The sequence below is a fragment of the Elephantulus edwardii genome, unplaced genomic scaffold (assembly GCF_000299155.1).
Source record: "Elephantulus edwardii isolate Elephantulus edwardi_28Jun2011 unplaced genomic scaffold, EleEdw1.0 scaffold00222, whole genome shotgun sequence".
Classification (NCBI taxonomy): domain Eukaryota; kingdom Metazoa; phylum Chordata; class Mammalia; order Macroscelidea; family Macroscelididae; genus Elephantulus; species Elephantulus edwardii.
This window is the reverse complement of record NW_006399972.1, coordinates 1,048,431-1,071,267: the sequence shown is the minus strand read 5'-3', so window position 1 is coordinate 1,071,267 and position 22,837 is coordinate 1,048,431. Positions and strand designations below refer to the sequence as shown.

Here is a 22,837-nt window from a genome sequence, read left to right as displayed (position 1 = left end):
CAATGAGTCGCCTATGACTCGACAGCACTTAACAACAACATTGTGCAAAACCAAGTGTTTCTTTGTTAAACCTAATCATTGGTGATATTTCTAAGATCCCTAACTAGTTAAATTGATATAATCCTAAAATCTCTGACAAACTTTAAAAGTATTAGGTATTACTGTCAGACAGTAGTCCAGAATGAAGGCAGCATAGTAGAGTGGACTTGGTGGGAGGGATATATAACATTGAAAGAATTTTCTTTTACTTTTCAAAAAGAAGAGCAGATTGGGGGGAGGGATGGTCAGGTAGAAAAGTGAAACAGTGAATGAATGGAAACCCAAAGTCTCTGTAAACTTTCATTAAAATTAATTTTTTAAAAATATTATCATTTTTTGAAACTAAAGTGTGTATTCTTTCCATCTATCTATGCTTAATTTTTCAGCCCTCAGATCATGAATACCATACTTTCTAAGCACTATTTGGAATTAAGTCCATATGTTGTTATTATGTGCCGTCAAGTTGCCTGTGATTCATATAGCAAGCCTATGCACAATAGCTCTGAATCATGTCCTAGCCTGAGCTAGTCTGTCTCCAACACACCTATCACTACTACCCCAGTAACTGTGTCAGTCCATGTCATCCAGGGTCTTCCTCTCCTGCACTGACCCTCCACCCTTCCAAGCACGATGGCTTTCTACAAGGACTTATCCCTCCTGGCAATGTGGTCAAAGTATGAGTATGAAGCTTAAAATCTTTGCCTCAAAGGATCAACTTGTTTTCACCCTCTCCAGATCAAACCTATTTGTTCTCTTGGCCATCCATATAATGTTCAACAATCTTCTCCAGCACTACAACTCAAAGGCATCGATCCTTCTTCTTTCATCCTTAGTCATTGCCCAGCTCTCTGATGCATAGCAAGTAACTGCAAAGACCATAGTCTGGATCAGGCACACCTTAAGTCTCCAGATTGACATGGGTGCCCTTTAGCAATCTGCAGGGGTCACTGAAAACAGTTTTTCCCAATGGAATTCACCTTTTGATTTCCTGACTGCTGGTGCTAAAAGGGCTGATTGTAGAGCCAAACAAGCTGAAATTGTTAACAATACCAACCTCCTCTCCACCTATCATGGTGCTGCCAGTTGTTCCAGTGATGAGAATCTTTGTTTTCTTGATCTATATTGAAGACTGCAGTCCTCACCCTTCTGCAGTAAATGCTTCAGGTCCTCCTCAGTTTCAGCAAGCAGAGTTGTATCATCTGCATAATACAGGTTGTTGCTGAGTCTTCTTCCAATTCTGATGCCACATTTTTCCTTATAAAGCCCAGCCTCTCAAATGATCTGCTATAGACTGAAGAAGTATGGAGATAAGACCTTCCTGACACACTCCCAATTTTGAATCATGAAGAGTTTCCATGCTCTTTTCTGATGACTACTCTCTGGTCCAGATACAGGTTTCACATGAGCACAATCAGGTGTTCTGGAATTTCCATTCTTATTATTTATTTGTTAGACATAATTTGTTGACATCCACACAGTTATATGCCTTTAGAGAGATAGACATCCTTCTGGTATTCTCTGCTTGCAGACAAGATTCATCTGATATTAGCTATGATGTCCCCAGTGTCACGACCTCTTCTAAATCCAGATTTTATTTCTGGTAGCTGTCAATGTTCTGTTCCAGCTGTTTTTGTATATCTTCAGCAGGAAGATTTTGCTTGAATCTGATATCAGTTATACCGTTAAATAATTTTAATAATTTCTGCACTCTGTTAGATCCTTTTTTTAAAAAAATTCTTTTGAATGGGAATAAATATTAATCTCTTCCAGTCTGTTGGCAAGGTAGCTATCCTCCAGACTGCCTGGCACTGCTGGGTGAGCACGTTCAGGACAGCTTCTGTTTGCTGAAATACGTCAATGGGTATTCTACAAATTGCTGGGTATTCCATAAATTACTGGGCATTCCATAAATTACTGGGCTCTGTTTTTGCCACTTCCTTCAGAGCAGCTTGAACTTCCTCCTTTATTACCATAGCCTCCTGATCATATGGTGTTTCATGAAATTTCTGTGTTAGCCAGTTCTTTTTCTGTACAGTGCTTCTCTGTACTCCCTGCATCTTCCTTCGATGTTTTCTGATCATTCACTATTCTGCCCATAGCATCCTTAAATATTGCCAGCTCGAGGCCTGAATTTGTTCTTTATTTCCCTCCACTGAAGAAATGCTGAGCCAAGTTCATCCTTTTTGATTTTCTGACTTCAGCTCTTTGCACCTTTCATGATAATACTCTGCTCTGTCCATAGAGGTCTAGCAAAATAGATGTATCAGATACAGTGATGACTTTTGAGACACAATAAGCAGCAGATTCTTATTCAATATAATCCTAACAGTGGTGCTATTTTAAACCCATTAGCATAATATTGAGAATCTTTTGAACAACACAGAATTAATTAGACTGAATGGTCTCAATCCTTCTAACAGATCATTTAAAGTTTTAAAAAAGCATAATACATTCACTCACAGCTACTCAACAATTTTTTACAGTGGACATTAAAGATGAAGTAGATTCCAATTAGAAATAAGCAATTAAGTGCTACGCAGGGAAGTGGCCTTGTTAGTGACTAGCAGCCACTGCCAACTCTATTCTGTCTCAGAAAAGCCCAGTGTAGCTCAGAGAAGCAAGAAGTAGGGGATGAGTGAGTTGGCTATTTTTACCAATGTTCTGTTTTAAAAATATTTTCACGTTGTCTTTTTCTAAATTAAAACAGAGGAAGGCATAACTCTAATCAGTTACTAAGTTAATAAAACAGCTATTTAAAATATGGCACTGTAGGCTCTCTGTTCCTCGTTGATGAATAGCTTGACCTCTCTCTCGTGCAGTATCAGCTGTATCCCTGAGACACAAAGGTGAAGGTCAGAATAAACAGATTTGGACACATTACATGCCTGTTCACCAGAACTGCTTTTAACTCTGGCAAAATGGATGTTATTGTCATCAGTGACCCCTTCACTGACCTCAGTGACAAGGTCTATATGTTTCAGGATGATTCCACCCATGGCAAGTTCAATGGCAATATCAAGGCTGAAAATAAGAAGTTGTGCATCAATGGGAAAGCCATTACCATCTTCCAGGTGTGAGAATCTCGTCAACATCGAGTGAGGTGGTATGCAGATTGCTGTGGAGTTCACTGGTGTCTTCACAACCTTGGAGAAGGTTGAGGCACACTTAAAACAGTGGTGCTAAACGGGTCATCGTCTCTGCTCCTTCTGCAGATGCCCCTATGTTTATGATGGGCGTGAACCATGAGAAGTATGTCAACTCTCTCAAGATTGTCAGCAATGCCTCTTATACCACCAACTGCTTGGCTCCCCAGCCAAGGTCATCCATGACAACTCTGGCATTGTAGAGAAACTTTTGTGACCACAGTCCATGCCATCACTGCCACACAGAAGACTGTGGATGGCACTTCTAAAAAATTGTGGCATGATGGTCATTGATCTGCCGCAGAACATCATCCTTGAATATACTGGCACTGCCAAGGCCACTGGCAAGGTCATCCCTAAGCTGAATGAGCAGCTTACTGGCATGGATTTCCATGTCTCCACCTTCAATGTGTCAGTTATGGATCTGGAGAAAGCTGCCAAATATGATGACATCAGGAAAGCAGTAAAGCAGGCATCAGAAGAGTCCCTCAAGGGCATCCTGGGATACACTGAAGACCAGGTTGTCTCCTGTGACTGTAACAGTGACAGTCTGCCACCTTTGATGCTGGGGTTGGCATTGCCCTGACTAACCACTTTGTCAAATTAATTTCCTGATATGACAATTAATTTGGCTTCAGCCATCAAGTGGTCAACCTGATGGTTCACATGGCCTCCAAAAGATAAATGCCCCATAGACCACCAGCCCCAGTAATGGCACTAAATGAGAGAAACACCCTCAGCTGCTGAGGAGTCCTTGTCAAAACTCCATCCCCACACACACGAAGAATCTCACATCCTTGATAAAGTTTCCATACAGTTTCCTGAGAAAGGGGAGGGGCTTAGAGGGCCCATCTTGCCATGAACCATGAATAAAGTACACTGTACTCAGCCACAAAATAAATAAATACACCACTGTAGCTGTTGCGGCTGTGTGCCACTGAGCCAAAGCCATGGCTCAGAGCTGACCATCCACCAAGTTTTCAGAAGCTGTAAATCTACTGGGAGGAGACTGTCCAACTTCCTCCCTTAGAACAGCTCTGGTGGATATGGTGCTTTTGGATTGGCAGGGCAACATATATTCAATTACAGTAGCAAGCCATGTGGCAAACGTCATAGTTATAGTCTACATTCTTACCTGAAGAAGGCACACAAATTCTTCAGAGAATATATTCCAAGTGAGGGTTTTCAAAAGCCAAGTGTAATTTATTAGGAGCTATTTTTGGTCTCACAAAATATTTATCTTGGTTTACACCTGAAACATGTTTCTTTTCAGGGCCCTACACTGTGGTTTTAGAAGTAACTGTGGTGTCATTCCATTTGAAAGCAATGGCATATGTGGTGCAGTGGACAAAGCACTCAGTTGCTAGCTAAAGGGTCATCATTTAGGACTCTCAAGCAGCAAGAAAGGAGACATTGCTTCTGCAGAGATTTACAGCTTTGGGAAGTTCTGCTTGTCTCATCAGATTGCTTGCTGCAAGGTGGAAATAGTTCAACAACAGTAGGTTTGATTTGTTTCTTTAACATTGTAAAAATAACATATTTTGCCATGCAGAAAAGGATATCCAGTTCAATCTTCACAATAAATTCAGCTAGGGATCAGCTTCAATTTATATTCAATTGTCACTTATCACAATGACAACTGAAATTGTTTAAAATTCCTGCAGAGAAGTCGGACAAAATCTCTCAGTTCAGGGGTAAAAGGATACTGCTTCCTGAGTGTGTGCAGTAATAACACGGAAGGGGTATGTCAGATACTTGGGCAAAATAGTAAGAGAAAAAATAAGAAAACTTCGAGTTCAGTTTAAAGTTAATAATAAAAACCAGAGCATTCAGAAAAGCAGACTTTGAGCAATGACTCTGACAAATGGACACAGAATTGTGTCCAAAGCACAGGTAAATAATTAGATAACGACTGACCAAGCCAACAATTTCAAGGACCAAGTAAAAATTTTGTCAGTGCCTTAAAAAAACAAAAAAAAAACACCAACCCCATAACAAAAGCAAAAACAAACACAACACAACACAATGAAATAATGATTACTGTCTAGCTCATAATCCAGATGATGAATTTCAAGGTTTCTTTCCTTTCATAAGCCTTCTTTATTTGTAACGCAAGCATCACCCTTTCATTTGCCATGTACAGCCAGGTCCTGGGTTGAAAGTTTCAGGTAGAACAAGCCATTTAAAGAGGTCGTACCTGTAGTGTTACAAAATGGTACATTCAATTCATCACACATACAGAATGCAAGCAGTCAACAGAAATGGGCACGGTCCTTGGGGAGCACATCACAAAACTGAAAAAAAAAAATAAAGATTGACAATACTTGGAATGCTGAGTACCAAGTGACTAGATCCTGCTTTATCAACTAAGTCCTCGGACAGCAATATGTAATTTCATATTTATCAGGTCTGACCCTACCCAACTTAAACATTTCTAAGAGAAAAAAAAGTCAAGCTTCCAAAAGTTATGCTGACAATCAGGTCACAATGTAAAGTGTGCCTCTGTGTCACAATGTGGATTTCACTGATTGATGACATGAAGCTATCAGTCTGCAGGGATTTTTTTACTAGGTGCCTTCTGGTCGACTATGACTCACAGTAACCTTATAAAGATCAGACCTGAGCCTTGCCCTATGCTACGTAATCTTCATGTTCTCCACCGTGCTCATTTCTGTGTCAGAATCACTGCATCAACCCATCTTGTTGAGGGTCTTTCTCTCTTTCACTGATCCTCTGCCATTTCCAGCACAATGTCTTTTTCCAAAGACTGGCCCCCTCCTCACAACAAGCCCAAAATATATGAGAGGAAGTTTTATCACTCCCACCTCTAAGGAGAACACTGGCTGAACTTCCTCCAAAGCAGATCTGTTTGTGCTTTTGCCAGTCCACGTAGTGTCAGAAATTACCACAATTCAAAGGCATCGATTCTTTTTTCTCCTTTTTCATTATCTATCTTTCAGAAGCAACAGAAAATTCTATGCCTTGGGTCAGACACACCTTAGTCTTTAAAGAGATATCCTTCACCTTTTGCCATTTTTAAAAGTACTTGGAAGTGTTTCCTGAAGGAACACTTTTTTTGGATTCCTTGACTATTCTTACGATGGCTGCTGACTGAATTTACATAAAATGGTATCACTGCCAACTTCAAGCTTTTCTCCATCTATCATGATACTGCCTATTGGTCTAGCGGTGAGGATTTCTGCTTTCTTTTTATTTTTTTTAATTAATTTCAATGAACATCTACAGAGATTTTGGAATTCCATTCATTCATTGTTGCACTTTTCTCCCCGCTCACTCCACCCCCACCCCCAATTTGCTCTTCTCCTTGAAAAGCAAAAGAAAAATTCCTTCATTGGTATACAATACCCCCCCCCGCACACTCCCACCCCCACACTCACCCCAAGTATACTCGACTCTGCAACCTTCATTCCAGACTCTTATGATGATAATAATAAGGCCCTAAAATATATTACTTTTAAACTATTCTCTCCCTCATCAGCTTCAATGCAGTAAACATAATTTATCTGCTTTCTTGATGATAAGATATAATCCATATTATAAGGCTATAATCTTTGATCTTTTGCAGTAAGTGTTTCATGTCTACTTCGCTTCCTCCAACCCTGATGGTACATTCTTCATATAGTCAAGTTCCTCAATTTGTTTGCTCAGAAAATAATTGAACAGGTATGGAGAAAAGAATTATGAAATATATGATTTACTATGCCGGGGATGAAAAGGTGAGGAAAAAATGGGGTTGGTTTCATAATTTAAAAAGTCATTTCTAGATCAATTCTGAAATGCAATGTGGTGAGCGACAGGATAATATCCATATGCATATAAGGAAATCCAGTGAATACTACTATCATTCAAATACATTCACCAACAACTAGAGCCAAAGAGGAGGAAATAGAAGATTTCTATCAACTTTTGCAGTCAGAAATTGATCACACTTGCAATCAAGATGCATTAATAATAATGGGCAACTGGACCACAAAAGTTGGGAATAGGGAAGAAGGCTCAGTAGCTGGAAAACAAGGGCTCAGTGAGAGAAATTATGCTAGAGATAGAATGATAGAGTTCTGCACATTCACTGCAAATACCTTTTATATGAAACATAAACGCAGGCTATACACATGGATCTCACCTGATGATACGCACAGGAATCAAATCTTTTACATTTGTGGAAAGACTCGCTGGAGAAGCTCAATATCAGCATTGAAAACCAGGCCAGGTGTTGATTGTGGGACAGACCACTAACTACTCATATGCAAGTTCAAGCTGAAGTTCAGGAAAGTTAAATCAAGTCCACAGGAACCAAGATTTGACCTTAAGTCTGTCCCACTCGAATTTCAAAACCATCTCAGGAACAGCTTTAAGGCCTTGAGCACCAATGAGCGTAGACCAAATGAGCTCTGGGAGGATATCAAGAAAATTGTCCATGAAGAATGCAAAAGATCACTACAAAGGCTGAAGAAGAAGAAAAGACCAAGATGGATGTCAGATGAGACTCCAAGTATTGCATTAGAGCTCCGAGAAGCCAAAGCTAAAGAAGAAATCAAGAAATAAAAGAATTGAACAGAAAATATCAAAAGGCAGCTCTGGACAACAAAGCAAGATACTATAATGAAATGTTCAGAGAGCTGGAGTCAGAAAATCAAAAGGGCTGGACTCGCACAGTGTTTCTCAAGCTGAAGGAGTTGAAAACCAAATTCAAGCCACGGGTGGCAATACTTAAGGATTCTTTGGGTAGAATATTAATGATCCAGGAAGTATCAAAAGAAGATGGAAGGAGTACACAGAGTCACTGTATCAGAAGGAACTGGCCGACACAGAGGAATTTCATGAAATAACATTATGAGCAAGAGCCTATGCTGATGAAGGAGGAAGTTCAAGTAGCTCTGAAGGAACTGGCAAAAAACAAGGCTCCAGGAGTTTACAGCATACCAATTGATTTATTTGAACGAACAGACACTGCCCTGGATGTGCTAACTAAGTTTGTCAGGAAATCTGGTGGACAGCCAGCTGGCCAACTAACTGGAAAAGACCGGTATTTGTTCCCATTCCAAAGAAAGGTGACCCAAACAAAGTGTGGAAATTATCGAACAATGTCATCGCTATCACATGCAAGCAAGATTCTGCTGAAAATGATCCAAAAATGTTTGGAAAATATGTCAACAGAGAACTGCCAGATGTGCAGGCTGGATATAGAAGAGGTCATGGTACTAGGGATATTATAGCTAATGTTATACGGATCTTGGTAGAAAGCAGAGAATACCATAAGAATATCTACCTGTGCTTCATTGACTATGCAAAATCTTTTGACTGTGTGGACCACAACAAGCTATGGCTGACTCTGAGAAGAATGGGAATCCCAGAACATTTGATTGTGCTTATGCGAAACCTATACTTGGACCAAGAGGCAGTCATCAGGACAGGGCGAGGAGACACTACATGGTTCAAAATCAAGAAAGGGGTCCGTCAGGGATGTTATTTTGTCTCCATACCTTTTCAATCTGTATGTAGAACAGATCATCCAAGACACTGGGATGTACAAGGAAGAATGTGGCATCACAACTGGTGGAAGAATCATCAACAACCTGAGTTATGTGGATTATACAACCCTACTTGCTGAAACTGAAGAGGACCTGAAGCGCTTGTTGCAGAAGGTCAAGGACTGCTGTCTTCTATATGGATTGAAGCTCAATGTCAAGAAGACAAAGATTCTCACCACTGGGCCAATTGGCAGCATCATTATGGATGGTGAAGAGATTGAGATAGCTAATAGTTTTAGTTTACTTGGTTCCACAGTCAACACCCTTGGTAACAGCAGCCAGGAAATCAGGAGACGAACTGCATTGGGAAAGTCAGCTGTGAGGGACCTCTCAAGAGTACTGAAGAGCAGCGACGTCAGGCTGGAGACTAAGGTGTTCCTGATCCAGCAATTACGTGCTATGCATCAGAGAGTTGGACAGTGAATAGGGATGACAGAAAGAGAATTGATGCCTTTGAGCTGTGGTGCTGGAGAAGAGTGTTGAATCTAACATGGACTGCTAGGAGAACAAACAGGTTTGTCCTGGAGAGGGTGAAGCCAGAATGCTCCTTGGAGTCAAGGATTCTGAAGCTTCGTCTGACACACTTTGGGAGGGACATCATGTCTGGGAGAGTGGAGGGAAGGCACAGGAGAGGAAGACCGTCGATGAGATGGATCGATTCTGTGAGTCGAGTGGTGGGAATGAGTGTGTCTGAGACGGCGAGGTTGGCACAGGATAGAACGGCCTTTAGGACTCTTCTACTTAGGGTCGCTATGAGTCGCAAATGACTCGATGGCACATAACAACAACAACATGGAGAAAAGATGAGTACTAATGTGTATTTTTTTCCTTATTTAAAACCATGTAGTATTGGAAAAAAAAATTTTGAAGCTCAGTCGGACATTCCTTGGAAAGAGATACTATGCTTGGAAGGGTGGAGGGACAGCATAGGAAAGGAAGACCCTGAATGAGATGGATTGACACAGTAACTGGGGAAATAAGGGTAGGTGTGTTAGAGACACTGAGATTGGCTCAGGACAAGTCAGGCTTCACAGCTATTGAGCACGGGGTTGCTAAGAGTCACAGATGACTACACTTAACAACAACATTAGAAATTCAATTACAAATTTAAGTTTCTAATTCAAAATAGGAGAGGAAAAAACTCTCTCTAAGACAACCCAAGAGATAATATTTAAGTCTGAGAGAAAGGTACCCCCTAATATATTATGTGGTCTTGGTAATATTTGGAAAATGAAAAATTTAAGGTGAATACTCAATTGTCTATCAAAAAGTAATTATCTGTCAAAAATACCCCTTTTCTACTCCTACACATTTTATCCTGCCTCTGAATTCAAAAAAAGAAATTTCATTTCATTCTGGTCTAGTGACAACAGATGACTTTTTATATTAAGCAATCTGAATTATCTGACAGCAAACAATCTCCTACACAACATTTCTGTTATCTCCTATCAAACCAAAAAGAAAACCCATATTCAACCTAGGTAGAGGGTGGGAAGAAAGATACTATTCTTTTAGAAGAACTCTGGTGGCCTAATGGTAACAGTTGTACTGTCAACTCAAAGACAGTCTGAATCTACCAGCGGCTCTGCAGGAAACAATGGCAATCTCCTCCCGTGTGAGGTATAGCCTCTGAAAACCTGCTGGAGGGTCAGCAATGAGTTTGTTCTGACTCAATGTCACACAATAATAACATCTCTCTTAGAAACAGTTTTAAGTATCAACTTAAAATAAGATTTGTATCTTCTTGGATATAAGTTGTTTTCTAGTAACCTGCTGCCTAAAATAATTTTTAAAGCTGTTAAATTCTAATAAATTATTTCTGAAAAGAGTTTTACATAAACTAGTAAATTCTGATTCAAGTTCACCCCAAGTGTAACAGAACTGTGCATGACAGTTTTCTTGGCTTTAATTCTTTAGGAAGTAGATAACCAAATCTTTCTTTAGTGGCATGATTGGGAGTATTTCAACTATTACCTCAGGTTAGTTGTTGTTGTTGTTGTTGTTGTTGTTGTTGTTGTTGTTGATGATGATGCTGCTGCTGTTGGGTGCCCTGATGTCAATACAACTCATAGAGACCCAAAGAACAAAAGATCTAAATCTTGTACTATCCAGCACCATCCTCATACTTCTTTACACACAAGAGCCCATTGTAGTAGTCACTGTGTCACTAAACCTGGTTGAGGATTTTCCTCTCCTTTGCCAACCCTCCAAGGAACAAGCCCTGCTAGCAATATGCTCAAAGTATATGAGGCAAAGCCACATTATTCTAGCCTCCAAAGAACACTCTGGTGGCACCCTCTCTGTTCTCTTGGCCATCCATGGGATGTTCAGTTCTTTGTCCAACACCAGTTCAAAGGCATCAATTTTTCTGTCATTCTTATTCATTGTCCAGCTCTCAGATGCATAGCAAGTAATGAGAAGCATCTTATTCCTCAAACTGTCTTCATTACTCCTCAATAACTGTTGCTGTTGATATATGTTGTCAAGTTGCCTGCAACTCATACCGACCCTATGTACAACAGCCCTAAATCCTGCTCTATCCTGTGCCAATCTCACTGTCTCCAACACACCAACTCGGATTACCCCAGTCACTGAATCAATCCACCTCATAGAGGGTCTTCCTCTCCTGCACTGTCCCTCCACCCTCCCTGGCATGACATCCTTCTCCAAGAACTGGTCCCTCTTTGCAACATGTCCAAAGTATGTCAGACGAAGCTTCAGAATCCTTGCTTCCAAGGAGCAGCCTGGTTTAACCCTCTCCAGGATGAACATGTTCATTTTCTTAGCAGTCCATGGTATATTCAATCCTCGTATTTAATTCCTCCATAATTACTCCTCAATAAATTGGAGAGGTACCTAACTACAGATTTTCCCAGTGCAATGTGTCTGCTTATTTCCTGGCTGCTCATACCAAGGATGTTAATTGTAGATCCAAGTAAGATGAGGCTGTTGAGTTTCAATCTCCTCTCAATTCATCATGATGCAGTTTATTGTTCTGGTGGTAAGAATCTTTGTTTTCTTGACATTGAGATGCAATTCATACCAAAGCCTACATTCCTTGATGTTCTACAACAAGTGCTTCAAGTCCTCCTCACTTGCAGCATGCAAGGTTGTGTCATCTGCATAGTGCAGTTTATTGATGAATCTCCCTCCAATCCTCATGACACACTTCAGCTTCTCAGATAATTTGCTCAGCAAACAGATTGACTATGTATATAGAGAGAATGCAGCCCTGATGCACTCTCTTCCCAATTTGAAACCATGGAGTGCTCCCCTGCTCCGTTGGCACAACAGCCTTCTGGTCAAGGTGCAGGTTCCACATGAGCATGATTAAATGCTCTGGGATTCCCATTCTTCTCAATGTCAGCCACAACTTGTTATGATCCACACAGTCAAGCATAAACTGTCTGCATCACCCACTTATCCTGGTTCCCAGAAAAACAGGACCATGTGTGAATGCAAAGTGTGGCATCTGAAAATCATCAGAGCTATCTTATTTAGTTCTCCAGTGTATGCTAAGCGAGCCATTAGAGGAGCTGGTATATGTGAAAAGAAATGTGGCATCATGATTAAAAGAAGACTCACTAACAACCTGTGTTATACAGATGACAGATAACACAACATCGCCTACAGAGAGTGAAAAGGACTTGAAGTACTTGATGTATCAAAGACTACCGCATTCAATATGCATTATATCAAAACAACAAGGGAAAAAATGCTCACCACTGGACAACAGGCAACACTGTGAGAGATGGAGAAAAGACTGGAGTTGTCAATTATTTCATTTTATTTGAATCTATAATCATCATCCGTGGTAGTAATAGTCTCAAGAACTCAAAAGACATGCTGCATTGGGGAAATCTCTGTTAACAACCTCTCCAAAGTGCTAAAGAGTAGGAATGTCAGTTTAAAGACTCAAGTGCACCTGATCCAAGCCATGGTGTTTTTAAATTGCTTCACACACATCTGAAAGTTATAAAATGAATAAGGATGACTGAGTTAAGAATTGATACCTCTGCACTGTGGTGTTGGTAAAGGATACTGAATATACCATGAGCTGCCAAAAGAACAAGCAAGTTTGTCTTGGAAAACTTTAAGCAAAGGGCTCCTTAAAAGCAAGGATGGTGACACTCCTCTCGCATACTTTGGACAATGCTGTCGGAGATGCCAGTTCTTGGAAAAAAGACATCATGCTGGAAAACAGAGTCAGAGAAAGAAAGATCCTAAACAAACATCTACCACAGTGACTGTAACAATGTGCTTGATAATATTAAAGAGCATGAAGATGACACAGTGTATTGTTCCAGTGGTTGTTCATAGGGTCACTATGAGTCACAGTCAACTCAAAGGCACCTAGTAACAGAGTTCATATACAGTGGGTTTCACAATATCCTTCATTCATATTGTTTTTAAAACATTAATTCCTATACATTATGTTTTATACAATCAATCATTACCCAATCTTCTCAGGTCCCTGACGGATCGATCCTTTCCGTTATCTTCACCCTCTCCCTCCATCTACCAAACTGCACAACCCTGTGCTTTTGTCCCTACCCATACTGATCCCTCTATTTCTACTCCTTACCTCCTTGGGTGGTCCCCATACATTCTATTAGTTATTCTTATATTTTTATGCTAATTGTCTTATGCAGTATTTATCTTTATGAGACTGAGTTAGTTCACTTGGCTTAATGCTATCCAGTCTATACCATTATGCAGTATTTTTTGAAATCATTGTTCCTGAGTATTTATCGTATTCCATTGTGTGAATGTATCTCAAGTTCTCAAGCCATTCAGTTGTAGTTGGACATCTGGGCTGTTTCCATGATCTCACAATGGTGCATAATGCTGCTATCAACATTGGTGTACAGATCTCCATTTGTGTCTCATCATTCTAAACCTTTATATTCATCCTGTCTCTTTTTAGATAAAACAGTCCACGAGCTATTATTCAATTTACACAAGAAATACCAAAATTCCCTTGGTAAAGCACTCAAACCAGGCAAAATTTCACCTCAATCTTACTTTTCCAGTCATGTGCCTCTGGTACGAAACTCCTCTCTTCATTTGGCATTCAAACTAAACCCACAAAAATCACCCCAAAACCACCACTATGGACTACAAAACCACCTTTTTAAACTTATACTCATGATAACCCCTCATTTCCCTGCCCAACCAAGCCACACATAAAATATCTTCCCTCTGCCACTCTGCTCCCCCAGAGCCTACCCATGATAGATGATGATCTATCTCAAGTTGTCCACTGTTTGGTTTGTTGTTATTTTTTCTTACTTTTTTCAAACTTTGTAATTCTTCTGGTATTTGGTATAAGAATCATTATTTGCCACAAAAAACTAGAGAGACTCTGAAATTGGTTTCATTTCCACCTAAGATGTAGTAGGGGATTTTGAACCTTGCTTTTTCAAAAGATCTTTCATGTACTTAATTTCAACAAAGAGATTTTTAAATTCTTCAAGGAAAATCTCCCATCATGCACCAACTTCTTTGTGAGGGAAAGCTCATAACAAAAGTTTAATTTCAGTAAATAGTTTGTAAATGTACTAGGTGGTACTTTGATAAATATACTGTCCTAAAATTTACCAGAAATCACTAGATGAACTGTTGTTGTTATTATTGTTGTTGTTGCTATGTGCCATCAAGTTACCTGCAACTCATAGCGATCCTATGTACAACAGCCCTAAACCCTGCTCTATCCCTTGCCAATTTTTTAAAAAGAAATAAAATTTTTATTTGATACTGATTTACTTGCAAAGTTTGTGTTTTTTTCTACTAGTTTATTTACAAAATTCAAATTTGAACAAATTCTTTTCATTTCCCTTACCCCCTCACCCATCAAACTGTACAACCCAATGTTTAATACCCCTTACCCCTGTACATCCACATCCCTCTGCTTCCAGCCTCTCCCACTCCACCTGAATCCTTATACTCATTCTACAATAATGGTCTTATACAATATTTATCCTTATGTGACTGAGTTAGTTCACTCAGCATAATGCTCTCCAGTCCCGCCCAAGTTAGGGAATAAGTGACAAAGTTATTGCTCCTGCATGCTCCATAGTATTCCATTGTGTAGATGTACCATAATTTCTCAATCCATTCGTTAGTGGTTGGACATTTTGAGATTTGTCTCGGACACACCTATCCTCATTACCCCAGTGACAGAATCAATCCATCTCATCAAGGGTCTTCCTCTCCTGTGCTATCCCTCCACCCTCCCAAGCATGACGTCCCTCTCCAAGGTCTGATCCAAATGGACTATAGACAGTGAAAAGAAGCAAGGTATTTCCACAGGGTTCCATTTAAAAACAAACAAACAACTAGCAATTAAGGATCAGGATACCGTTTCTAATGACCAAATAATGGTGTGTGCACACAATACCAATCTACACTCTATCAGGGCACCTGAGGGACCCCCAGATGGGGTAAAACTCACAGAGCAGTAAGATGTGTTTTGAATATTCCTAGGCATCTTTCAACAAATCTGTAAGGATATTGGTCTACTTGTGGCCAAGTCAAAATGCCACCACCAACAAAATTGCTATGTCACAGTGCCAGGCTCTCTTTCTAGAGCTTAGTCTATCTCGTGTCTCCATTATGTCTTTTAACCAAGTGACACTCATCTAATTATTCTCAATAAGTCTTTTCTAGACTAACCTCTGCAGATCACAAACACAATACAAGCATTTTAAAGTACCTAATACTGTCAAAATGACTGCAGATGTTATGGATGGTATCAGATACAGCACTACTATGAGGCACTTAAGTATATTCAGAAGTATCACCACTATATATCACTCTAATGTGAGCCCAAGTGCTACAAGTAAAAGCAAGAAGTTACCCTGGAGAAAAAACTTAAGCAGTACATAGTATTCTCAAATATGTTACATTCAGTAGATTTTTACGTATTACTGTGTTTATTTGACACACACACAAAATAAGACATAAAATGCCTACCTTGTGTCTGTTTCTTGTTTACTGCATTATCAGCTTTATGTCGTTTCTAAAATAAAAACCAAAAACAGTGTGAAAAAGTGAATGAATGATTATTGAAACAAAATCGTATCCTTACCAGATTTCCGTTTCTCAATGTTTTTATACTTTGTCACTCATTTCAATCTTTTTTTTTAATAATTTTAATGAACATTTACAGAGAATTTGGATTTTCATTCATTCATTGCTGCACTTCTCTACCCGCCCAGCCCTCTCCCCCCGCCCCCATAAGCAAGTATCAGTGAGGATGTTCAAATAGGAACAATCAAGAGTATACTCATGAATTTTAAAATCGAAAATACAAGTCACAGCATCTTTACACAGAACTGCTGGGGGCACATGTTTGTTGCCTTTGGGAGGATATGAAATTATCATAATGGTGTTGTATGTCCTTAAGTCCATTCCATTTACCAAAGACAGTAATGCCTGGATGTAGTCCCCATTGCCCACTACTTCCCAACACACTTACCCCTGGAATCAAAAGCCACAAGATCCCCCTATGACTCTTCCCAAAGACACTTAAAAAATTAAATGGCAGTCAGAGAATTTAATCTAAGCTTGAATGAGTGAGTTTGAGGTATGACATGACCCAAGGTTTTATGTTGTCGTTGTTGTTGTGTGCTGTCGAGTCGCTTGTGACTCATAGCGACCCTATATAAAACAGCACTAAACTCTGCTCTGTCCTGCGCCAATCACACTGTCTCCGACACACCCATCCTGATTACCCCAGTCACTGAATCAATCCACTTCATAGAGGTCCTTCCCCTCCTGCGCTGTCCCTCCACCCTACCAAGCATGATGTCCCTCTCCAAGGACCAGTCCCTCCTTACAACATGTCCAAAGTATGTTAGACGTAGCTAAGAATCCTTGCCTCCAAGGAGCCACCTGGTTTAACTCTTTCCAGGATGAATCTGTTTGTTTTCCTAGCAGTCCATGGTACCTTCAATATTCTTCTCCAGCACCACAGCTCAAATGAATCAATTCTCCTTCTATCCTCCTTAGTCATTGTCCAATTCTCTGATGCATAACAAGTGATGGCAAAGACCATGGCCTGTATCAGACACACCTTAGTCTCCAGAGAGACACCACTGCTCTTCAGTACTTTGGAGAGGTCCCTAATAGCAGACTTTCCCATCGCCATATGTCTTTTAATTTCCTGGCTACTGGTGCCAAGAGTGTTGACTGTGGAGCCAAGCAAACTAAAGCTGTGAACAATATCAATCTCTTCACTATCCATCCTGATGCTGTTTTATAGTAGTCAAAAATTAAAAAGTTAAGAATTTGAATAGTGAGAGAAAGCTACGGTTCCATAAGGCTCAGCTAGGTTTCCCAAGACTTTCATCTAAACTTACAGTGTATAGTACATAAAAGTCTTTACAAGACACAGAGGAGAGATGAGAGTAATGATCTGTGCTCAAAGGATCTATCATATAGAGTCCAAGGTCAGATTCAGCTGAACATAACAGACTTTGAAGCTGGTTGCAACAAATAAAAAAACAAATGAGCTCCTAAGTGTTACATTTGCAAAGCATCACGGTTTAGCAGCTCAGTGCCCATATGAAACAGTCTGTAAGAGAAAAGTCTACAGTGGTGGGTTATCACTCCTCTAAGATACAGTATCACTCACAGGAAGTAGTGTTAATAGCTGGCTGTGTGAATTTAGTTAGTTCAAACAATCAGCCACAGAACTACATAAAACAGAAGGAAAGTATTCAAAAGGCCTCCATGAAAGACTTGCTGGAAATTATTCTTGCCTTGTGTATACATAGGAAGACACTAGAAAAGTTTCCTAAAATATCCACTTCCTAAACCACATGCCTCTGGAAACTTTAGGAACTTGGAGAGATGATTTGGTTGTTTGTTCATAAAGTTGCTATGAGTTGTGCTCAACTCAAGGCAACCAACAACAACAACAACAATGCAAATGTTTTTACTAGAAAATATTCAAAAGCAAATTTTAAAAATATTATTAAATTTGTAGAAACGACTTCTGAATCCATTGTGTCAATGCACTGACTACAGCACTGGGTTTAACATGAGAGAGATGATGAAGGCACAGACAGGGTTCAGATCTGTAGTTCACAGGCTTGCTCTGAGTCACACTCGACTACACAGCACCTAACAACATTTTATAACTGGCAAAACTGTATTATGTGCTTATTAATGAAGAAAATGGGGCAGTAACTGGAACAAATTCTGATCCAAAAATTATGACTTCTAATAAATTTATGTACTTTTAAGGTATTTCCAAAATGATGCATGTCTATGACAGGTAAATTGGTAAGACTTCCAGAAGGATGCAAGCGAAAGCTAATTAATGAAATCTTTACATCAAACAGGAAATTTAATATTTGTGGAACTAAGGAAATTCTGAACATTACTTTCCATTTACAGAGAATTCTCACATGAGAATCTCTTTTTACTACACCCCTGCTATCAGATAAATTGGGTTACATGCTAAGAAACTACACTGAATATAACTGAAAGCTTCCAGCTAAATAAGAAGATACTTAAGACTATAAAAATATATGCCCTTTCTTTCCTAAAACAAACAAACAAACAAAAAAAATGCAAACAACCCCAAACCAACCCTTCCATCAAATGGATTCTGACTCATAGTGACCCTATAGTATACCAATGGACATTCCTAGGGAATTTGAGACTAAAGTCTTTTTGGAAACACACGTTCTCATCTTTTATCCCAGAGGTGTTGGTAGATCAGAACTATCAACTTTTCCGTTAACATGTTTCCTCCTAAAAGAGATTGATTTTTCCTTCTAAAATGAGTATGTTTGAGAAACATCATTATTCTCTTAAGTTCAAATACTCATTCTCTAATCAGAATTTCATTAATGGCAATGAGAACAAGCAAATTATTTAGTATTATCAGTGAGAGTACATAAATGAATTTATCATTTAAATTAAGTGTCACAAATCATCAGGATGCTTGAGGTTAGTTGGAGGACTAAGAAACACCATATTCAAGCCATGGCCTTTGTAATCACCTGCTGAGAGCTGGACAATGAATAAGGATGACAGAAGAATAGAAAGAATATAACCCTGACACACACCCTTCCTGATTTTAAATTATTAAGTTTTTTTTTTCTTTCTCTATTCAGACAACAGCTTCTTGGTCTATTTAAAGGTTTTATACGAGCACAATAAAGTGTTCTGGATTCTCATTTCGCTCAATGCCAGCCACAGTTTATGTGATCCACACAGTCAAATGCTTTTGCAGAGACAATAAAACACACATAGACATTCTTCTGATATTCTCTGCACTCAGCCAGCATCCAAGTGACATCAACAGTGATACCTCTGGTCTCTTCTAAGGCCAGTCTGAACATTTGGCGGTTCTCTGTCAATGCACAGTTGTGGCCATTTTTTTTTATCTTCAGCAATATTTTACTTGCATGTCTTATTAATCATATTGTTCAGTAATTCCCACCTTCTGTTGGATCACCCTTCTTGGGGATGGAAATAAAAATCTCTTCCAGTGAGTCAACCAGGGAGCTGTCCACCAAATTTCTTGGCATAAACTGGAGAGTGTGTGTGCAATTGCAAATGTTAGCCAAATCTTATCAATCAGTATGCCGTCTATTCCTGGGGCCTTATTTTTTGCCACTGTCTTCAATGTAGCTTGAATTTCTTCATTTGTGACCACTGATTGTTGTTCTTAGGATACTTCCTGAAGTATTTCAGTATCAACAAATTATGTTTGATTCTGTGTATTTCTGGCATCTTTGATGCTTCCTGAGTCATTCAAGATTTTGCCAATGGTACCTGCAACTCAAGGGTCAAATTTGTTTTTTAGGTTTTTTTAGCTTGATAAATTCCAAGTGAGTGCTTCTCTTTCTATTCTTATACCAGCTCTTTGCACATTTTTTTAACATACTCTGCTTTCTCTGCTCAAGCTGTCCTTTGAAATCTTCTATTCAGCTCCTTTACTTTGGTATTTCTTTCCTTGGTCTTGGCTTCCTGATGCTCTAATGTAATTTCATAGTTTCTTCTGATATATTTTGGCTTGTGGCAGGGCTACCTTGCTCGATGCCCATGAAGATCCACTCCAGGTCCCAAATTATGCATATCACTTAATAATAAAGTGTGAATTCTGGTCCCTTACCTTTAATATATCTACAACCTTTACAAAAGATGCTAGTAATTGAAGAAACTACATATGAGAATTCTCCACATTTGATATGCATTTTTTTCCTTTAAACTTAAAACTATTCTAAAGAAACAAATCTTATTATTAAAACATCACACCAACAATGACAAAAAAACCTAGCACATTGCCTGGTAAGGAATAAGTGTTCAAAGAAAATTAGGTTAAACAAACAAATGGAGTCCATAAGGAAAATATTTGCAGTAAAGACCAATCTCCACGAATGCCAAATCAAACCACAATTTAAAGGATGGTAAATCCACAAAGAGCAGTGTGGATGAGAAGAGAATTTAAATTTTTAAGCTTATCATTGTCCCCATATAGAGTCACTTAACAATCAAGAAGAATATGATATATTCCATATTTACTGAGTCACTCAGATGTTTGAAAACTGTTTATTTGACCCATTTTTATGTCTTCTTAACAAGATCATAACTTGACTCTATATTGTTATGTGTTATCGAGTCACCTGTGACTCATAGTGACTGTATATATAACAGCTCAGAACCCACCCTATCCTGAACCTAGCTCACTGTCTGCGACACACCTACTGCCATAAACCCAGTTACTCTGTCAATCCATTGCATTCAGGTTCTTCCTCTTCTGCACTGTCCCTCAACCTTTCCAAGCATCATGTCCTTCTTCTGGGACTGGTCACTCCTGGTCACATGCCCAAAGTTTGTGAGATGGAGCTTCAAAAGCCTTGCCTCCAAGGAGCAGTCTGGTTTCACCCTTCCCAGGATAAACCTGTTTGTTCTCTTTGCAGTCTTTGATATGTTCAATACTCTTCTCCAGCACCACAACTCAATGACATCAATTTTAATATTAATGTCTAAGAAACTTTAAATTGGACCTTTCTTAATAATGTCTCAGTCTTTCAACACCTTACCATCTGACATTCTTGACGCTCATCAGATAACTCGAGACAAGTAAACGAGTATTTAAAAAAAAAAAACAAACAAACAAAAAACAGGAAAAACTACAGCTATCCTCAAATAAAGTAGGTAAAATAACGAAAAAGAAATCTTGACTTCCCCTTTTCTCAAATACCACAGAATGTCAAAAATAGAAAAATCTGCTATTTTTTTCTTTATAAAGTAAAGAGGAAAGGAAACTTAGAACTACTAAAATAAGATGAAAAGGAGTCAAATGAATTTAATAAGGCAAAATAATGATAAAATATTAATAAACTTTATATTTCATTCACTTGAAGTTTACTTTGTCCAACTTAATTATAAATGTTTAAATTTAGCTCTTCAAGCCCACTCCTGTATTCTAAATAAGTTAGTTCATTAATAAACTACATTAAAAAAAAAACCCACAAACCCATAGTAAGGCTTCTAACATATTAATCCTACAGAAATCAACAGAACTTAACTTCAGGAGTGGTAGAATATCTTGGTATGCTGAAAATAACCTAGTAAAGCAACAGTTGCAAATGTGCATTAAAAAGATAACGAAAGAGTTGAACACTTACAATATCTTCTATTATCTCTTTAACAGCTGCCACTGCTAAAATAAATAAGAGTGGAACCAGTGTTGTGTAACGACCTGTAGGTGACACATCAGGTATTTGCTACACAAAGGAAGAAGAGAAAAAGAGAAATTCAGTGAGAACTACCAAGAATAAAAAAATATATAAGAACTACAAAGATTTAGTGATTCAAAAAATAAGCCTCACTGATATCTTGGCCAATTAAAGTAATTTGTTTCTATCTAAGGGGAGCTCTGGTGGCGTAGTGGTAAGGAGTTGTGCTGCCAGCCTAAGAGTATGCAGTTTGAAACCAGCTGCTCAAAAAGGAGAAAGATGGGCAATCTCCTCCCATGTGAGTTACTGTCTCTGAAAATCTATAAAGTCAGCTATGAGTTGGTTCTGAATCAATGGTACACAACAACAAACAGAACTCTTCACAGTAAGCAGTGGAGTGCAGAGCTCACATGCATACTAGGAGATCAGTTAGATAAATTATAGTTTATTCAAATGCTAAAGTATCAGTCATTATAAATTACATGTTAGAAAAATAACTGCTAACAAGAAAATATACTAATATATTTACACGAGTTAACGAAGTTTGTTAGAAGCAGGAATGGCAACTGCTTCCTAAAACAACATGCCTCTGGAAACTCTATGAACTTTGATAAATGAAGGTAGCTATAGAACGGCTTTAGGCCTTTTGTTCATAGGGTCATTATGAGTTTTGCTCGACTCAACAACAATCAACACACACAATCAACACAAAGAAGTTTGAAACTAGATATACATAAAATCCCACTTTTATAACATAAATCAATAACCTGTGCTTGGAAGGAAAAAAAAAGATCAGAAGGATATATACTCTAACTGGTCTATTTGAGTAGTGGTACAAGAACTTTAAATCTTTTCCTTTTATGCTTTTTTGTATGCTGTAATCCTTTTTTACAATTAATAAAACCAAATCACTAGGCATGTTTTCGACAAAGCTAATGGATGGTTTCAAACTGCCAACCTTGTGGTTTGTTGTTATGTATGAGCTGCTGAGTCAAAACTGATTCATAGCTGACCCTCCAGCGAGTTTTCAGAACCAGTAAATCTCATGGGACGAGAATGCAGACTGACCATTTATTGCCTGAGAAGCAGTGGGTGAATTGAAACTGCTTATCTTTGGGTTGGCAGCACAACTCCCTACCCACCAGGTCACCAGGGCTTCTTCAGTTAGTAGCCAAGAGTGAATCATTTATGCTATCCAGAGGGCCTACATTTTTAAAACAAAATATGGCAATTTTTTTTCTGATTACAATGAACTCAAATACAAAAGAAAACACAAGATTTAAACTAGTTATCCTTATAGGCTATGCTTTAGAACTCATATCATTACTAAAATAATACTTAAGGGGAAAAAAATCCCATCTTCATTCTCCAAGTGAAATAAACAGCTCTTGTGCTAGGC

At 38.8% G+C, this 22,837-nt stretch overlaps 1 protein-coding gene across 1 annotated transcript in view; it reads right to left on the bottom strand.

The window, feature by feature from the left end:
• The window catches only part of ATP8A1 (ATPase, aminophospholipid transporter (APLT), class I, type 8A, member 1), a 375,206-nt gene that overhangs the window by 305,278 nt on the left and 47,091 nt on the right, over nt 1-22,837 (bottom strand). The window contains exons 4-5 of the mRNA XM_006898188.1: nt 21,388-21,486; nt 15,710-15,755 (exon numbers count right to left, since the gene is read on the bottom strand). Coding sequence (XP_006898250.1) covers nt 15,710-15,755; nt 21,388-21,486 — 145 coding nt within the window. The remainder of the gene's footprint in view (nt 1-15,709; nt 15,756-21,387; nt 21,487-22,837) is intronic.